The 17,962-nt window shown below is 49.0% G+C and overlaps 1 protein-coding gene and 1 pseudogene across 6 annotated transcripts in view; one reads left to right on the plus strand and one right to left on the minus strand.

Annotated features, from left to right (window-relative positions):
- Window positions 1–10,887, plus strand: part of LOC100942755 (core histone macro-H2A.1) — a 67,952-nt gene extending 57,065 nt beyond the window's left edge. For all 6 annotated transcript variants that reach the window (XM_003782177.2, XM_003782178.2, XM_012808460.1 and 3 more), the window contains exons 8-9: window positions 2,000–2,174; window positions 10,139–10,887. In XM_003782177.2, coding sequence (XP_003782225.1) covers window positions 2,000–2,174; window positions 10,139–10,304 — 341 coding nt within the window. In that variant the 3' untranslated portion in view covers window positions 10,305–10,887. The remainder of the gene's footprint in view (window positions 1–1,999; window positions 2,175–10,138) is intronic.
- LOC111727233 lies at window positions 839–923 on the minus strand (annotated as a pseudogene).
- Window positions 10,888–17,962: the final 7,075 nt, after the last annotated feature.

The following is a 17,962-nucleotide window of genomic DNA, read 5'->3' on the forward strand; positions in this document are numbered from 1 at the left end:
GAAGACTACAACTTGGAGTCTAATGTGAGGAGAATTATTGCTCAGATCTGGAGTTAGGGTACTTCTTGCTGCTGCAAGCAGTGAGGACTGGGGAGTCTGAGCAGTAGGAGGAGCCCAACCCCCCTCACTTGGAGCTCTGGTTTTCTCTTCCTACTACATGGTCCCTGGTCCCCATTCTGTCTTTCAAATCCTGTTTCTCTTTTAAAAATAAGTCTTAACTACATGTGTATATCAGTAATTACCACTGATTGATTAGTGGGAGGTAGACATGAGCCTCAGCCCAGTAGCAGTTCCCTTTGCTGACCTGTCTTTGACCTCCATTCTCCACTTCAGTTTTTCCTGCAAGGGCATGACAGGCAGGGCACTAATAAGTTCTCCCACATTGTATAAAGAGGGCGTATAAAGAGGGCACACACACACACTGCATTGACTACCCAGCCAATATAGCAGGCCTTTCCCCAGCACCTGTTTGACCAGCCCACAGGTTTTTTCCCATCAGTGCCCCAGCCTCAGCCCCTTGGTGACCCTCAGCATGGAGCCACATGGGAGGTGGTCTGGTCCCACCAAACTCTGTTTGGGGAACCTGAGCCACAACTAATGCAACCCATTAAATTTAACATTTTTGCTTGTTTTAATAACATGTTTTTTTCTTAAGAACTATTTTAGAAAATGTTCTAAGATATTTAAAAGTGTAGAGTAAAACATACCCCTGTTCTCCTGCCCACAGATAATCACTGTTAACACATTTCTTTCCAGTCTTTTTCCACACATAGTTTAGTAATAACTTCTCATGGACAAACCAATGGATTCAACTCCCCAGTCTCAGGTTTCTTTTCCATGTCAGGCAGTGTGCCAATGTCATAACAAGGTTTCACACATGAGCGTGAAAACCCAATCATCATGCTTATGAACTACAAAAGGGTCTCTAATCTTGGGTTTCTATCGATCACTGCTTCAGCCTAGAGTTCTCAAACAGTCACTAAGCAGAGCCCCAGCTCAGATCCTGTGACTCTTGGTTCAGAGCTACTTCTACCATATCCAAAACATGATCCATGAGTTACTCCTCCTCCAACATCTACTAGTGACACTAATTTAACAGCCCATATCACTGGGACAGTGTTGATACATGTTCCTTAAAAAGTGAATTTCAGAAATACTCTGCCAAACAAAAAGGTTTGTGTGTCTTACTGCAGCAGTGGTGTGGCAACTTGAATGTGCTTCTGTGGAGAAGTACAGCATGCAGCACCCACTAAACCTGCAGTCCAGAACCTTCTTCACTGCAGAGCATCTTACGGACAGGGATTCTGGAACCTGCTCTGGGAAATGTGGGGCATGTGCATCCATTCCCTGGTATGTGGCAAATCTGAGCCATGATGTCATATTTGAAAAAGGAAAGGCAGATCCTCTGTGGCAGCACATAGCTGGAAAAGGGAAGAGTTTTACCCTAAAGAACCAGAGTCTTTCTGCCATGGTAAACAGTATCAGCCACACAGTGAGACCATCCTTGCAGGGAGAAGATGGCTGGCCAGCCTGCTTAGGTGCTCACTTAAAGGGGTTGCTTTCCCTAATAGGTTCATCCTGAATTGCATCTGGGAGAGTCGGAGATAACTTCATTGTTATTTGTGCACAAATCCACTTGAGGAAAGGGGGTTGGAGACCCCAAAAAGGCAATAACTGTGATGCCATAAACATTCTGACATATTCAGTCACATTATGTGGTAAGGCTCTGCCTCTGGGGTCACCTTGCCTGCTTCTTGAGGGCAGAAAGAGAGCTCACTACAGTCCTGGTTAAAGTTTCATTGACGTTTGGCCTGGCTGTCCCCCTGGATAAGGAACAGTTTCCACATAAGGTTACATTTGAATCATAGCACAGCAGGAAGCTGTGTTCCTCCTTGGACACAGGCCCAGGAAGGTGTGCTGTAGCAGGTGTGGGTGTGTTTGGCCTTTTGTGACATGTGCTTTGCTGAGGAATGGAGCTGTTCTGTCTTGTTCCCTCCAGCTGCTGTCAGTGCTGGCCATGGCCTGCCCGCCAAGTTTGTGATCCACTGTAATAGCCCAGTCTGGGGTGCGGACAAGTGTGAGGAACTTCTGGAAAAGACAGTGAAAAATTGTTTGGCCCTGGCCGATGATAAGAAGCTGAAATCCATCGCATTTCCATCCATTGGCAGTGGCAGGTAAGGGCATGCACTTATCATCGTGTTCGTCATGGCTGTTTATGTACATGGATCATAATTGTGGAGCTATCACTCTGTAAGGCTACCTATGGCTGCCTACAAGCAATGGCCTCAGCCATAAGGAAGAATACAAACATTAAACAATGGTAAAGGGCGGTGCAAGAGACAGTGAGGCCCAAGGCCGATATAAAACATCAGTTGTGACAGATGTCATCCCAGAAAGTGATGTCCTGGGACCACAGATGATCCCTCAATGCATTTTGAAGAGCATTAAGACTTAGATGGGTAGAGAATATGTTGAGGATGCAAAAATACTGATGAAGAACATGGCCACCCCAGAATAAGCCTATAACTGTGTTACAGTTTTATCCCAGACCACAGAATTCTTTGGGCATCCTTCATCTCCCCAAAACCTGCATGCTGCCGTAGGTGACCCTACTGGTGTAATAATGAGACAGGGCTAGGCCCTGTCCCATTTCCCATCCCTGAAATATCACCAGGTAGAGTCACCAAGGTCTTCGGGAGTAGCACAATTGACCCTAAGACCACCACCAGAGGTGTAGAGTCCTCTGACAGCTGATGGTGCAGGTAGGTCTCAACCTCAGGCTCCTCCAAATTCCTGTAATAACCCAGCAGTTTCCTGTCCATTGGAGCAGCACTGTAGGGATTAGGCCTGCAGTCAAGTTTGACTTGGCCGTTAACCATCTGAGTTATCTCAGTGTTGCTCTGGAAATTAAGAGAACCCTTAGAAGGCAGAGTACTGTGGGTACTGCCCCAAGACTGTGCTCCACTGCCCACCCACCTCATCACCAGGTTCCTCCCTAGGGACAGAGTTAGAGACTTCTAGAAGGTTCAGGATCTGGATTAGCCACTGAAGCAAAGGCAAACTGGCCTTCAGAGGCTACAGCTGTTAGCATCTGGGGCCCAAAAGGGGCTACACGATGAGATTCTCTGCAGACAGGTGGCTTGGTTTGGACACTCCTAGGGCTTCCCATCCCAACTCGTGAGCTTTCCGGCATTTCTGCCCATCACAAGGAAGGCAGGACTCTGCAGCATCACAGATGGCCCTTGACCCCACAACAGTCCTCAGAACCATGCCTTATATTTATAGAAAGCTGCTCTCTCCAAAGTACTTCCCTTCCAGACTCACAAGGAGGATAGAGAATGGGTTTTTCCACTGTCAGCTTAGGCCTTGTAATTCTGCCCCCTGAATGCTGCCATCGCCAAGGTCTCACACCTCAAATGATGGTGGCTTCCTAGCAAAAGGACTTACGGATAGGCACTGTCACCATACCCCAAAGCTGTCATGTGTGGCTGGCAGGACCCACCAGAAGACCTGACTGTGGGAAAAGACCTCTGATTATGCCTGAACTTTGTCCTCTGTCGCTGTCCACCTCCATCAAGAAATGCGCATTTCTCCAGCAAGCCCTCCCTATTCAGTAAGCTTAGGGCAGGTCTGGAGTCATGGACCGGGGTGCTATGAGTGGGGTCCCTCAGTCCTGTTCAAGCTGGCTGTTTTCTCTGGCCTACTAAAACTACCACATCCCCACAGTACAGATTCTGGATCACATCCGTGGTGTTTTAGAGCGTCATCGACATTTTCAGCTGATATACTTCATTCTAGTCTCTGGCAAAGAGCATATGTGGAATGCCATTCTAAAAGTTAACACTGTTTAAATGCACATTGAATGCTAACATACATAGAACATCAGTTGGCTCTAAGAGGACCTACAAAGGTAAGCAGGCTTCACCTGGTGATCAACATGCACCCAGCAGGCTCAATTTTTCCTGTAGCTATGGAGATTTTTAGATGCCAAGGCCAATCACAAAGTGGTTTTGGATCAGAATTTAAGTAGCCATAGTACCTGTTTCTCCTGCTTTCTTATAAAAGGTCTATTCTTTGGCACTCTGCTGTGTGACCTTTTGTAAATGAAGCAGCCTCTCTGTCCCTGGCCTGCCTTATCAGCAAGCAAGGCTGTAAGGACTGCCCTTTTCCTCACAGATGGCTCCGAGGCTCAGTTAATTAGTACTTCGGATGCACTTTGATCTACTCTGATGAAAGGTGCTTCCGAAGAGGGAAGCAATAGGAGACTTTATTGGAGGTAATAATTTCACACCCTTTCATATGACTATTGGGAAATTTTTAATTGAAGCATAAAAGTAATTCCTCTAAAACAGCATCTGTTATTACAAACTTATTTACATTTTTCATGGAGGAAAAAGTTTAAAAAAATAATCAATTGAAAGCTTTTAAGGGGGTGAAATGCCGAAGGCAGCACATGTGCATGGCTACCCAGGCACATCTGTCAGGCAGACCTCACCCCTCAGAGCTGTGTAAACAGCTGCCCTCTCTTTCATGAGTAAAAAATGGGATTACACCAGAGCCGGCCAGTAAATCACAGTGGGTTTTAGGAGGGGAAATAAAACAGCTTGTTTGTGGCATCCAGTGTCTCCAGCATGAAAGTCATGTTGGAATTAAAATAATAAAAATGCAAACGTTGGTAAAGTGCCATAGGATCACTTTCTCTCAGCTGCAGCCCAGTGGTGTAGGCTGGATGGAGAATGTCCACCAGCCTGTCTATATGGTGGTGCTCATCAGCCCGGCTGGAGCCCTCACTGTGTGACCCTACCCCTGGAAAACTACTCCTAGGATCTGGGCATTCTGTCCTTGGCCAGTCTCGTCACAGTATTTATAGATACCCTCACTCTCTCGGCTCTGTTTGACATTAGGGAGTGACCCCTCTCCAGAGGGCAGTACACAGGGAATAGCTAGTTTGGGGCTTTGATTAAACTTTGCTTAGATTTATGAGCTTAAAAGGAAAGCTAGTTTATTTTTTTCAAGCTACCATTGTTGAGCTCCAGGCATTGTGCTAAACCCTTTCTCTGCATTATCTCACAGAAGCCCTAAGAGAGAACACTGCACCATTAGTAACTCCTCTGCCACACAGCTTGTACAGTAGAACCTCTATAAGTTGACAAAGGACTGGTCAACATAAGGAACTGCCATGTGGTGCATGTCCCTTTGGTATACTATGGGGGAGGTTCTACTGTACTTGGTAGTATGGGGGAGGTTCTACTGTACTTGGTAGAGCCAGAACTTGATCAGCGGCCTTGCCTTCAGAGCTTATGTTAGGCACATAGAACCTTACCTCCACTGTTCAGACAGATCTCTGCTCCCTCTGTGTGCATAAACATTCCAGGGAACCTTGAAAACACCACCTTGGAAGTCTCTGACCTCCAGAGACATAGGCTCCCCACACTCTAGACAATGGCCTCAGCAGAGAAATGCAGCGGCCATCTACCCTGGCCCCTCTGCTGCAGGGGAGAAAGCAGCCCTTCGGCACCCCTTCCGCATAGTCGGCACACCATTGCTCTTAGCTCAGGATCCTGAGGGCCTGAGCTTTTGAATCAAGTGGCCTCTGGCTGCAGCAACTTCAGACAGGCAATTTCTCAAAGGCCCAGGAGCAACACAGGGCAAGGGGAGGGATCCAAGCCTGGCAGAAGATCCACACACTGATGTTTTCCCTGCATCACTCAAGCTTCCAAGACACAGCCCCACCTGCCTCATAGCAGCCAAGACCTTTAGACTGGTGGACTGAGTCTACCTGTAATCTACCCTTACTTCTCCCCAGATAGCAGTGACAAGCTCGCAGCCTGGACTTTCTTCATCCCTAGATACAGCCTGTCCCTTTGTGAATCTCAAGGGCCCCTAATGAGCCCTCAGAGCCTGGATTCCTTGCATGCCTGTCCCATCCTGAGAGCAATGGGGATGAGAGGGCTCAGCAGAGCTGGAGGAACTTCACCCTCTGCTGGGATATGGTCCTTATAACCCCAGAACCCCTGCACATCCAGAGGGGATGGTGGGATAAACCTCTAATACATGTGCCCCCAGCCACAGTCTAGCAGGCTCACCCAGACAGAGATGGTGTACAGTCCTGCTGGAGTGACTTCAAGAGAAAACCCAAGATGGAAAGAGTGGCCAAAATGCCAGTCCTATGGGGTGGGAAACAGGTGGCCCCAGAGGTATATCAGGCACATGCCATGAACAAACCCAAAGGGGTGGGCAGTAGTGGAAACACATGCATCCATCTGTCAGAGTGTGGGGCCTGAGGGCTGATACAGCAGCAACCCTGTCACCCCCACCACCACGCACAACCTGGAAGAAGCTAAAGCCCAAAGACAGCTGGAATTCAAACCCAAATCTGACTCTAACACAGAAGCCCTCAACCCCTCTTGCTCTATGGCTCTGGTCTTATCAGAAAGGCAGACAGTGCAGCTGCCAGGCAGAGTGACTGTCACAGAGGCAGTAGGCCTCAGATGGTGGTGGAAGGCACAGAGACTGGGCCAGGCAGAAGTGGCTATCTCTAGGGGCCATGGTTATGCAACCAGCAAGTGAGGCCACCCAGCCGAGAAGCCAGATGAATGAGATGGCCAGCAGGCAAGCAGTGCTCCTGAAAACCATCAGCACTGGTGTGGCTCCTGCTATGCATGCTGACAACCATGGGCCAGCAGCCCTCCATGAGGACTGGGCATTACAGATTGGAAAGCAGCTCTCTGGGGCTTGAGGCCAACATTGTTAGCACAGTATAACTGCAATGACAACTGCAGTCACCCAGTCAAAAGTAGCATGAGGTCTGGGCCGAGGGAGGCAGTTTTCCACAATACAAGCCTTTAAGCCACCCGCTTTATGGACAGCTACTCTTGGTTGAGAGCTCTGTGCCATGACCTGGTGCTTAAAGTGTATTTTGTCCAATGCTATCATTGCCCCATTTCACTGGGTGGAGAAACTAAGGACAGAGCAAGAGTCAAGTCTCAAATCCTTTGTGGTTCCTGGAAATCCTGAGCTGTTACCCACTCTGCTTCTCTACCTCAGAGAGCCTGGGACTGGCCCACCTTAGACCATGCACGTGCTGCAGCCACTTCCATCCATAGTGCAGGACTGTGTGTAAAGCCCTCTTACAAGAGTATCTGCTTACTTTCACCATTTTGTGACATTCTAACTTTGACAACTAGACAACATTTTGAGACACCACTTGTAAACATAAAGCCATTACCTTCACCATTCCTTCCTGGAAGCCTGCATGGTCCAGAGCAGCCAGAGCCCCATGGTGGAACCTCCCCCTTCTAGGCTGTAGCTCCCTAGGACAGAGAGGTGGGTTTGTCAACAAAGGGTTTTTCTGGGAACAAATCCAGAGTCGTGCTCACCCACCAGCAAGGCACATTCTGGCAGAACAGCCCACTCTGTACTAATGGGAGGGTATGATAATGTGGTCACTGTAGGTCTAAAACCTTTGATCCCTACTCAGGCCCACACCAACAGCTCAGATTATGAAGTCCATGCTGGCTACATCTATAAGAGAGGTTCTCAAAGTGTGGTCTCTAGTCCTACTGACTGAATCAGAAACTCTGAGTGGAGCCCAGCAATCTGTATTTTGACAAGCCTTCCGTGATTCTGATGCAGACTACAAAGTTTGAGAACTGCTGGAGTTATAGGACATGGTTCCCTCACTGACAGTCACCCTTTTTCAAGGTCTAAGGCAGAGCCATAGAAAGCCATGGGGGTGGGGTATCTATCAGAAAGCATTGGTCCTAGGCAGGAGTGATGGGCAAACTTTTGGTGGTCCAGGGAGACCCTGTGGAGCCTCCTAGTCAGCAGGGCATAGGCCAGGGCGATGCACTATATATAAGTCTGCATTAGGCCACATCTCACTCAGTTTAGGCTGGACATCCCTAATTATCAGGGATGCTGTGGCCTGGCCGAACCAGCTGCATCATAGGATTAGAGCAGCTACAGACATCCTGCCCCCAGGGTAAAGACAGTACAACTTGGGCTGTGGCCAACAGGCCACATGACAGACTGTCCTCACTGCAGCCCAGCTCACCTGTTTGGGGGTAAGGCTGAGACAGGCACCCTCCTTTGGAGGGAGCTGGTGGGGCATGGTCTTGGGCTTCACATGACGACAGCTACTCCTCACAGCCCTTCTCAACCCATATTGTTCCAAGTCACTTCCATAGACTGAGCTCTGCTTGCCCCAGAAGCCTTTGGAGTTCCTTTGCCCCCCCCCCCCCATTTAGGCTGCAGCAGGGCCTGGGAGCCCAGTCCATAGCTTGAAGCAGCCTGACGCACTGGGAAGATGCCTCCCAAAAATGAAGATCAAGTTTACCACCTCAAGCAATTCCTAGCATGTGTCTTCCAAATAACCTATTCTCTGTGACCTTTGACTCCTGTGCCAGCTGTAGGCTGAGTTCTCAGCTCTGCAAATGGCATTGGTGCCTGGGAGCAGCCTGCCTACTTCCAGCAGAGCCTTCTTTCTCCCTGTCCCTACCACTCTCTCTCCTGGTTCACCTATTGGTCTAGAGCCCCCATGGTCTCCTGGGGGGAAACTGCATTTCTGACAACACCCTCCTGGCCAGAATACCCCTGGGGCTCTGAAGTGTTCTCAACATGCTCTGTGGGCTGGCTGCCCTGCTGTGGGCCTGTTATGTTAAGGAACCTGGACCCTGGGTAGCACCTCACTCTCCATAGGCTGGGCATACAGCCTAGAGTGACACCTTTATCCTGTAAGAATGAGCTCCATTCCTAAGACACCCAGAAGTCACTTGATCACCATAATCAAGCTAGGTGAAGCCATGTTTGATCAAAAGTAAGTCACAAGAATGGTTTTCTCCTATGGATATGATGCTCTGAGCACCAACAACGGTGGCTGGCATGTGGCTCTCCATTGGACCAGCCAGGTGGTACAATACACACAGACACACAGTGAGTGAAGCTTCAAGTGTTATAAAAAAATTCCCACCCTACACTTTTGAAAATCTTCCATGGGCTCAAGCAGATTGACAACTGGACATGCCAGTGAACAAAGATACCCCCATGAGAGCCAGCCCCAAACTCTAACCCCTCAGTATCTTTAGCTGTAATAGAGTAAGGAATTCAAATCTAGGACCACCTGCTCCCTGCCCAGGTTATTTCCACTAGCCCAGCAAGCTACCACATGCAGTATGGCCTAAGCAGCCTCACACCAGACACAGCAGCAAGTACCAGTCTTCCTGGCCAGGATTTCAGACTCCTATTTAAGTTATGAGTCCCTGCTTCCAGAAACAGCCATATGACATTTAACTTTAAACAGAAATGTATAAGAATTCAACACATTTGGCTTGGAGACTTGATATCACTGAGTTAAGGAGCCAACCACTGGGCTCCTTATGCCCAGAGTTCTTCCCTAATCCCCGCGGCTCTCAACTCCCTGGCCTTTGGTGTGGCATAAGCTGGTGCATGTTGCAAGGGTAGATTCCCAGGCAGGGAATGTACCCATGAAAGCTAAAGACCAGTGTGAAGGGCATGACCTTTCTGCATGTGAGGACAGAGGTCAGTGCCTTCCTCAGAATTTGCAGTCATCCTCTGGGGCTAATACCCACTGGAGCATGAGAGTCCCGGTTGTGGCTTAAGTTCTGTGCTAGTTGCAGGGATGATGGGAAAAAAAGAAATGCAGAGGGAAAAGGAAGAGCAGAGAGAGGGAAGGAGGGAGAGGGGTGGGGTCTTGGTATGTGACACACCTTTTGGGGGCAAGGCACAATTGTAAGAGGGACTATACCTAACAAATGCAATCAGTGTAACCTGGTTTCTTGTACCCTCAATGAATCCCCAGCTAGAAAAAAAAAAGAAAGAAAGAAATGCAAGTGTTCATGCTGCACTTGGGGGCTTTACACACACCTGTCCTATCTGCTTGCTGGTTGCCTTTCAGAAAAATTCCCAGATACCTTTTCTTTTCTAAAAAGCACAGCGGGTGGGCCACGGCTCTCTACCCAGTTGTCTGTCCCCCCATCTCTTGACATTGGGCTTTCTTACACTGGTGTACAAGCAGCCACAGGGCTCAGTGGACACGGTGACCCAATATGAGGCACATGGTGAGAGAGGTGGCCACTGTGGGCGTCCTGGTACTGAGCGCCTGTCTTCTCTCCTGCAGGAATGGTTTTCCGAAGCAGACGGCAGCTCAGCTGATCCTGAAGGCCATCTCCAGCTACTTTGTGTCCACAATGTCCTCTTCAATCAAAACGGTGTACTTTGTGCTTTTTGACAGTGAGAGTATAGGCATCTACGTGCAGGAAATGGCCAAGCTGGATGCCAACTAGGCTGAAGAACTAGAGAGCCAGGCCACGCGTGTCCCCTGCCTCCAATTGGAAAGAAAAAAAAAAAATCCCCTTCACTCCTGGGAGGCAGGAACCCTTTCATTTTCAATTTTGCTCATCTAGGGAAAATAAGGTTTTGGTTTCCAGTTTAATTGTTTTTGACCTTCTAAAATGTTTTTACGTTAGCACTGATAGTTGGCATTACTGTTGTTAAGCACTGTGTTCCAGACCATGTCTGACTTAGTGTAACCTAGGAGATTTTATAGTTTTATTTTAATGAAATCCTGATTGACGCACAGCAGTGGAGAGAACAGTCTTTTACTTGTCACAGAAGCCAGGAAGCCCCAGTTTGTAACCATGTGTCGTGGTGCTTTATTGTACACCCAGTGGCGTTCTTTTTACTCTAATGTTCTTTGTTTTCTCAGAAGAAAAATCATGAATTTGCAACAGACCTAATTTTTGTTTACTTTTTGTCTTGATGGATTTGAAAATGAAAGATTTAAAAGATAAAGCAGAAGTTGTTGTCCTTAATTATATTTGCAATTTGGAATTTGTGTGAATTGATTTAGTAAAATGTTAAACTGTTGTTGAGACTGGCGTGTTTCAAGTTATCATCTCTGTGAGTTGTGGGTCCTGAGTTGGCTTCTCTAGTGACAAGTTGTGGGAGACAAGGCAGCCCGCCCTAGAACTGCGCAGCAGCCATTGCAGCCTGGGCGGATAGGTGGGGCCATCTGCTTTCTCCCAGTGGTTTGTAAAGAGAATTCTCATAAAGTCTGTCCTTTCAATCTTGTGACCACCCCCTCCCCACTCCGTTGGGCTGGGGTGTTATCCCCATTTCACAGATGAGGATGAGAATGTACCTAAAGCCATGCAGGTGGCGAGTGGCAGGCTGGTCCAGAGCCCAAGGCTTCAGATTCTGAGCCCAGCTCTTTCCTACCATTGTCCCCTCCTGACAGTCTGGCTCATGGCTGGGCCTGGGTACTCTGGGCCACTTACTAGGTAAAACTGCAAAAGACTTTATTAGAGTTGTGTTAGGTCAACCATCCCTTCAGGACAGAACCCCTGACAGAAGGGTGCCAAGAGCTTCGCAAGGGCAAGCTGCCACCATCAGGCCCTGAGATGTGCTGCCAACTCTTACATGCCCCCTTACTGCCCAGGGTGTTAGGGATGTAGATTATATAGGAAGTTCTAGCCAAGCCAGGGTAGCTAAAAATACAAAACAGGGACACATTTTGCTTCAAAGGGCACATACACCTTAATCTAAATTTCCCTGAAGTGCACAGAAGACACCTTCCATCTCTTTAAAAATTAGTCTTCTAAAGCAGACTGTTTTAACCAGGAAGCAATATGTAGTACACTGTGCATCATGGGTGACCATAAAGGATCCTTTTTCCTTTCCAAGCTATGGCTTATGAAGACAAAGCAGAGGGCCCTAAACCATCACACAGCCAGCTTTTCAATGAAAAGCCATCTACTTGTAACTCAAATCTGAAAGATGATTTTTCCAAATTTCTTCTGAATATAAGCAAATGCTGTTAAGTCTTCTAAATTTCTTTTTCCAAGACCTCTGCTGGATCTAGGTTATGTATTCCATTTCTTTCTTAGAATTTGAAAAATGGGAGTAGGGAGAGGCAGAGAGAGGCTAGGAGAGGGAGGAGAGGAAGGGAAAGAAAAAGCTTAGCATTAAAGAAGATGCATCTTAAAGTGATACTTCATAGATACTAGCACACTGTTTACCTGGAGAAGCCACACTGCAGCATCCGCCCAGGAGCATTGTTTCTCCAGGGGAACCTGCAGCGTACAGGGAAGGTAATGGGAAGAGAGAGGCTCCTGCTAGCTGCTGGTCCTTTATGGGCACCATTTCATTTGGTCCTTCTAGTAACCCCATAGGGCAGGTCCTATTAGATAGCTTTTATAGCCCAGAGCACTGAGGCTGAGAGGTGATCACACAGCTAATAAGCAAGCACAGAGCTGCTGACCACAATACAGAGGCCCTGCTAAGCATGCTCAGATCAGCAACAAAAGAGGGTCCATTTGGCCTTACTGGTGTTCCTAACTTGGAGAATGAAACAGATAGACATAGATGGAACTGAGGGTGAAATAGCTCCTTGGTAAATTGAATTTCCTTAACCTTGGAGGAACCTCACAGAAGCAAATGCTTATTTTTCAAAGATTCTCCACTAGATGTCACTAGAAGGATTGGGAAGTAACTAAAGAAAGGGTGGATTTCTGCCCTTGTGATTGCACAAAAGAATAAATTGCATTTGTCAGGGTTTGCATGAATTATTCACCATAATCCCCTAAATGTTCCTAAACTTTGAATAATCCAAAGTGTATCATGCCACTGCAATGTGGGCACATTGAAGAAATTCTTTTCAACAAAACTGAGGGAAAGATCTAACCAAGTGCCTGGGATTCCCATCAGCTCTGAAACCACCCAGTACATTTTTAAAACTGGGATCCAAAATTGTTCTCTGACATCAGCCTCATGTCTGGAGTGTGTGGAAGCTCCTTACTTTAAACAAATTGGTGCAACTATAAGGAACCTGTTGAAATGAACACATGCCTCTACTCAAAAGACAAGTATACATTTACAAGTAAAGATAATTTTGTGAGGGAAAAAAAATCCTGCAGGTTTTAGAGCAGTGGTTCTCAACCTTCCTAATTGCTGCAGCCCTTTAATACAGTTCCTGTGGGTCACAACCCACAGGTTGAGAACAGCTGTTCTAGAGAGATAAGTGCTACTCCCCCCACCTAACCCTACCCCATCATGGGCTGTGTCAGAGGCAGGTGCACAGTGAGTGGCAGGGAGCAAGCCACCTCACATTGCTGTCACTGTGCCCAAGTGCCCCCACCTGCACCTCTGCCTTAGGGCCAGGGAACCCTGTGACCTGACAGTGGCACTGGGCAGACAATACCCACTCCCATTTGTTCCTGAAGAATAGTTCTTGCCCTCCTCAGCTGAAATCTGCCCTGCATAATGGAGACTGTTTGCTCAGTGCTCCTCCATGGCCCCTTTAAGTGACAGCTGAGATCTGACAGCACTGTGCTTCCAACTGGACTAAACTGACAGGAATAACTACTGTGTGTGTGTGTGTGTGTGTGTGTGGCGCACATGTACTCTGCATACATCATTTGTTTCTCATGGTGACCTACGAGGTAGATAGTATATCCCTAGTTTACAAATGAGGAAATGATGGCATAAGTGACATATGTTCCCCAAGGTCACACAGAAATGACCTTGGGGAAGGAGCTGGGATTTGGAAGCAGCTCTATCTGACTCTATATCCAAATCTCTTCTCAACACCCTGGCACTGGATTTGGCTTTGGTATCCAACCCAGTATTTTGTTCTTCAATTAGGGCTTCTTGCTTATTCACTGGCCCTGGGGTCAGGGACCAATCCTGCTGGATGACAGATGAACAGCAACATGTATTTAAGCTAGTGGTCAGCACAGACTTACTGAGTGCTTTCTATGAATGGGGTCTCAAATTAGGGGCCTCCTACACAGGCAACCGAGGCAGTGCTGCTGTCCAGCAAGTGGGGGACCAGGAGAAGTACCAGCTGAACAGCCAGCAGCTCAGAGCAGGTAGCTGGGCTCGCTGGCTCACAGGGCTCAGGGAGGGCTTCTTGGAGTAGCAACCTAGGACTTAGCAGGAAAGGTCTCAATCTCCTAGGCTAAGAAGGAAAGGCGATGGGTGACAAGTGGCAAGGTAGAACATAAGTTGTTCCCTTAGCCTCTCTGTTGGGAACCTCAGGTCTACACTCCCCCATCCCTACAGCCACTCCAGCCCCGGCCTCTGCTCCCCAGACCCCACCCCCAGCTTTTGGAGTTGTTCATCCAGGGATTTGTTTGTGTGGCAGAATCCCTCCTTCCCATTCAGGGTCATGTGTATTTGGTCCTAATTCCACCTAGCCCTAACCGAGAAGCTGGCTTACACTAAGGCAGAGAAAAAAAAAAAAAAAACAGACATGGGCAGTAACTTCCCTTTCTTACCTGAGGTCCTCCCCCTCCCAATCCCTGGTTCCACAGCTGTCCATGGCCAGGCTTCCTCAGGAGGTGGACGCCCTGGCTGGCCCATCGTTTGTCATGCAGACCACCCTGTCACTCACCCCAACTTGTCCTGTGGGGTGGCTTGACTAATTTATTCACTAGCAACTGTGATGTATCATTTTTGCTGCTGAGTGCCCCTGGCCAATGTCATCCTGAGAGCTGGTCTCAGTGCCACCTTTGAGAGGTCCACCTGAAAATGCTGGGGTGGGGAGGGGGTCCTGGAGCCCATTCCTGGCTAAGAAGAAAGGGAACTGCTCAATGGCAAGGGGTGAGGCCACCTTTCTTTGGTTTTTCTAGTGTCTATAACCTAGCCTGTTGTGTTTGCTTCTGGGGGCCCTGATATCAAAACAACATCACATAAGCCTCCTGACAGGCAAGGCAATAACAGTGCTCATTAATCCCCGGGCCCCCATCCCCGCCCTCTGAGCTCCTCCACAAAGGTGTGTAAATAGATTGGCCTTTCCCTGACCTCTGGAAACCAGCCCAGCTCACTGCTTTGTCAAACTGAGGGAATGAGAGCGTCTTAGAGAAGAGTTCCAGAAGAAGCACTTTGCTGCTCACCACCACCACCCCACCCCCAGGGACCTCCACCCCTCCCCCACACACACATACACACTCACATACACATAACATGATTCCAGAGCACTCTGTGTTGGCAGAGTGCAGAATTGAGGGGCAGGCAAATGTCCTCTGAACTTGAGCAGAAAGCACCCAGAACTCTGTCTCCCACAAAGCATAATTTCTCCTCCAGAGCTCTCCTAGGCCTGTTTTGCCTATGCAACAACTGGAACTATCTGCAGATCTGCTGAAAGCTCCCTTGGATAATTTAGAACAGGACACCTGGGATCCCCCCTACTCTGTTGGTGAACTCCACAGCCACGTACCGCAGTGACCCACACCCAGAAGGCATGTATGTTCCCCAGCAAAGAAGCTCCCTGACTGCCCTGCTGGACAGAGGAGCAAAATAGTCCCAGTGTCACAGGTTAAAGGATCACTTTGGCTTCAGGTTTATAACTGCACTTTAGGGATGGCCAAAACTTCAAAGTCCCAGAACAACACTCTCCCAATCAGAGTGATGATCACTGTGCAGAAGAACTCAGCCCTAGAACACACGTAAGCAGGGATCTAATTTGCCTTGCTGGTAGGAGTCTCTTCGTGTTCTGAGTCCTGGGGCAGGCCACTACTCATCCTGACAGGACCGGGTCACACCTGGTGTCATGCCATCCCACATTCCCAAGCACAACCTTTCCGTCCATGAGCCTAGTGCTGGGTGAGAGCCCCAGCTTCCTCCAACACAGGCCGATGGCACATCCCCTGCTGACCACCACTGCTCACTTAGGTCAGGCCCCAGGCATGACCCTCTTGGCACGTCTGCTCCCTGACCAGACTGGCTGGGAAACCTGATATTTCTGTACCTGGAAACAACAAGGCTTCCTAAGCTTAACAGAATAAATTAGAGTTGAGTTCAAGTAGGCTCAGCTGCGGCGGATGGGCAAATTGATTTGCTTCCCATCTGGGAGATTAAATTCCACTGCCCAAAAATGGCAGCAGGGTAATGAGCTGTCAGTCAAACGGTGCAGAGCCAGGACGAGTGCATAACTGAAACCCAGCAGCTCCTCCTTGGTCCCGTGCAAGTCCTGGCTACGGGTTCCCACCCTGAGGAGGCCTCCCTGGGAGAAGATATACTTGGCCCCATGGCCACATCCTCTAAAGGGAAACGCCAGCTCAAGAGTGCTGGGCTAGCTGTAAGGAACTTTCTCTGAGTTCAAAGTGCTTATTATGTACTATTATATGTACTATTCATCCACGGTCACGGACTGAATGTAACCATGAGCAAACCCAAATAATTGGGAGGATGTGGACAATTCCGTTAAGGTTACACCTGAGTGACACCTCCTTGCAGGGAATCCCCCCACTTGAACTCTACTGTGCCTCCTCACATGCTTCCCCACTCACTCAGGGCTTCTCAAAGGGCAGCACCCCAAACCATCACCACATCATGCTCACCCCACACAAGACACACACACACTGCGGTTAACTCCTCCCCACACTCTGTAGTAGTGTCAGTGTCTCCATTTCATAGCTAAGGAAGCTGGGGCACCAAAGTGCAGAAGCTGCCCGGGAATGGAGAAGAAACGGCCACCTCTCCAGCCTCGCTCTGCCCTGCACTCTCCCCACCAGGACATATGCTATACACCACCCAAAGTTTGCTTTCAGGACTTTGCGTATGCCAGCTCCTCGCCAGAACATACCACTGTCCACACTTATTGCTCAACTTTGCAAGCCTCTGCTCTTTGATGGTCCCTCTGCCTCCTCCAGGAAGCCTTTCCTGACTATGCCATCTGAGCAGGTGCCCTCTATCAGAGCACCTTGTACCTGCACACACACCAGCTTTAGCACTGTGCCCACTGCAGCCATCTTCCTCACCAGACTCTGAGCACTATTCATACACAACTTCCTCAAGCCCTCTAGACCAAGCCCTGGAGCAGGCACTGGGGATAAAATGGTGAGTGAGCAAAGGAGGCCCCACCCTCCAAGGTGGCAAGGACAGGACCCTTGCACCTGCTGTGCCTGGCCCAGAGGGCCTGAGTAAGGTGGGGCCTCTCTCTTGGTTGTATGGATCACTGCCAGAACTCAAAGGCCAGGCAGCAGGCAGAGGGGATGTGAGGGGAGCTTGTTCTCCCCTCATGCCTTATCCCTAAGGACATTCCTGACACTCTCACCCTGTAGACATCAGACCAGGTGGCAGCCAGGGGTAACCTATCACACTGGACCTCTCATTTCACATGACCACACAGTGGCTTCAGAGTAGGGTCTGATGTTGGCACTAGGCTCTGGCTCCTGACTTGGAAAGAGAGTGGACATGGGACTTTTCTGTATAGATGCTAAAGCCATGGTAGCAATAAATGGGGAAAACAGTGGGAAATGATTGCAGGAGAGACCTGTGACTTATGGCAGCACACAGCCCTTGCTTCTGTACCAGTTAGCTTGGGTGGACATATTTTTCAGGCCAGGGGATGGGCCACAGGGCACATGTCCTTTTTGAGTCACTGGCAGCATGTCTTGATGACCCTGCACACAAGCTTAAGTGAAGCACCTTCTCACAGCCTGGGACAGAAGGATGTGGTCCTGCTGCCAGCTTAGGCCACAGCCTAGGTCCGAGTGCTGTTAGGCTCCCACACCAGAAGAGAGGCCTGGGACCACAAGCTCAGGCAGAGCGGCCCTGGGAGTCCCCTCATGCCTGACAGGATGTGTGCCCAGCCCTCTGCTACCCAGACCACCACAGCTCAGAGGCTGAACCATCCCTTCATGTGACTCAGAGGCTCTTGCCACCTCTGTCAGGCTCAAGAGCAACAGTGACAGCACAAGGGACGTGATCTGCACTGAGAAGGGGCAGCAGTGTGAGTACTGCGTAGGCTGAGGAGTCTGCACCATCACTTCATCATAGCCTAACCACCCTGCAAAGTGAACCTCGCAGTGCTGCTTTCTAGGGAGGGAGCTTGGAACTAGAGCTGTGAAGGGACCTGCCAGGCCACACAGCAGGCCCCAGGCAGAACCAGGACACAACCAAGCATAAGTAACCCCTCAGTTGACTCCTGCTTGCTCTG

Source organism: Otolemur garnettii, unplaced genomic scaffold, assembly GCF_000181295.1.
Source record: "Otolemur garnettii isolate 467f Iridium unplaced genomic scaffold, OtoGar3 scaffold00003, whole genome shotgun sequence".
NCBI lineage: Eukaryota > Metazoa > Chordata > Mammalia > Primates > Galagidae > Otolemur > Otolemur garnettii.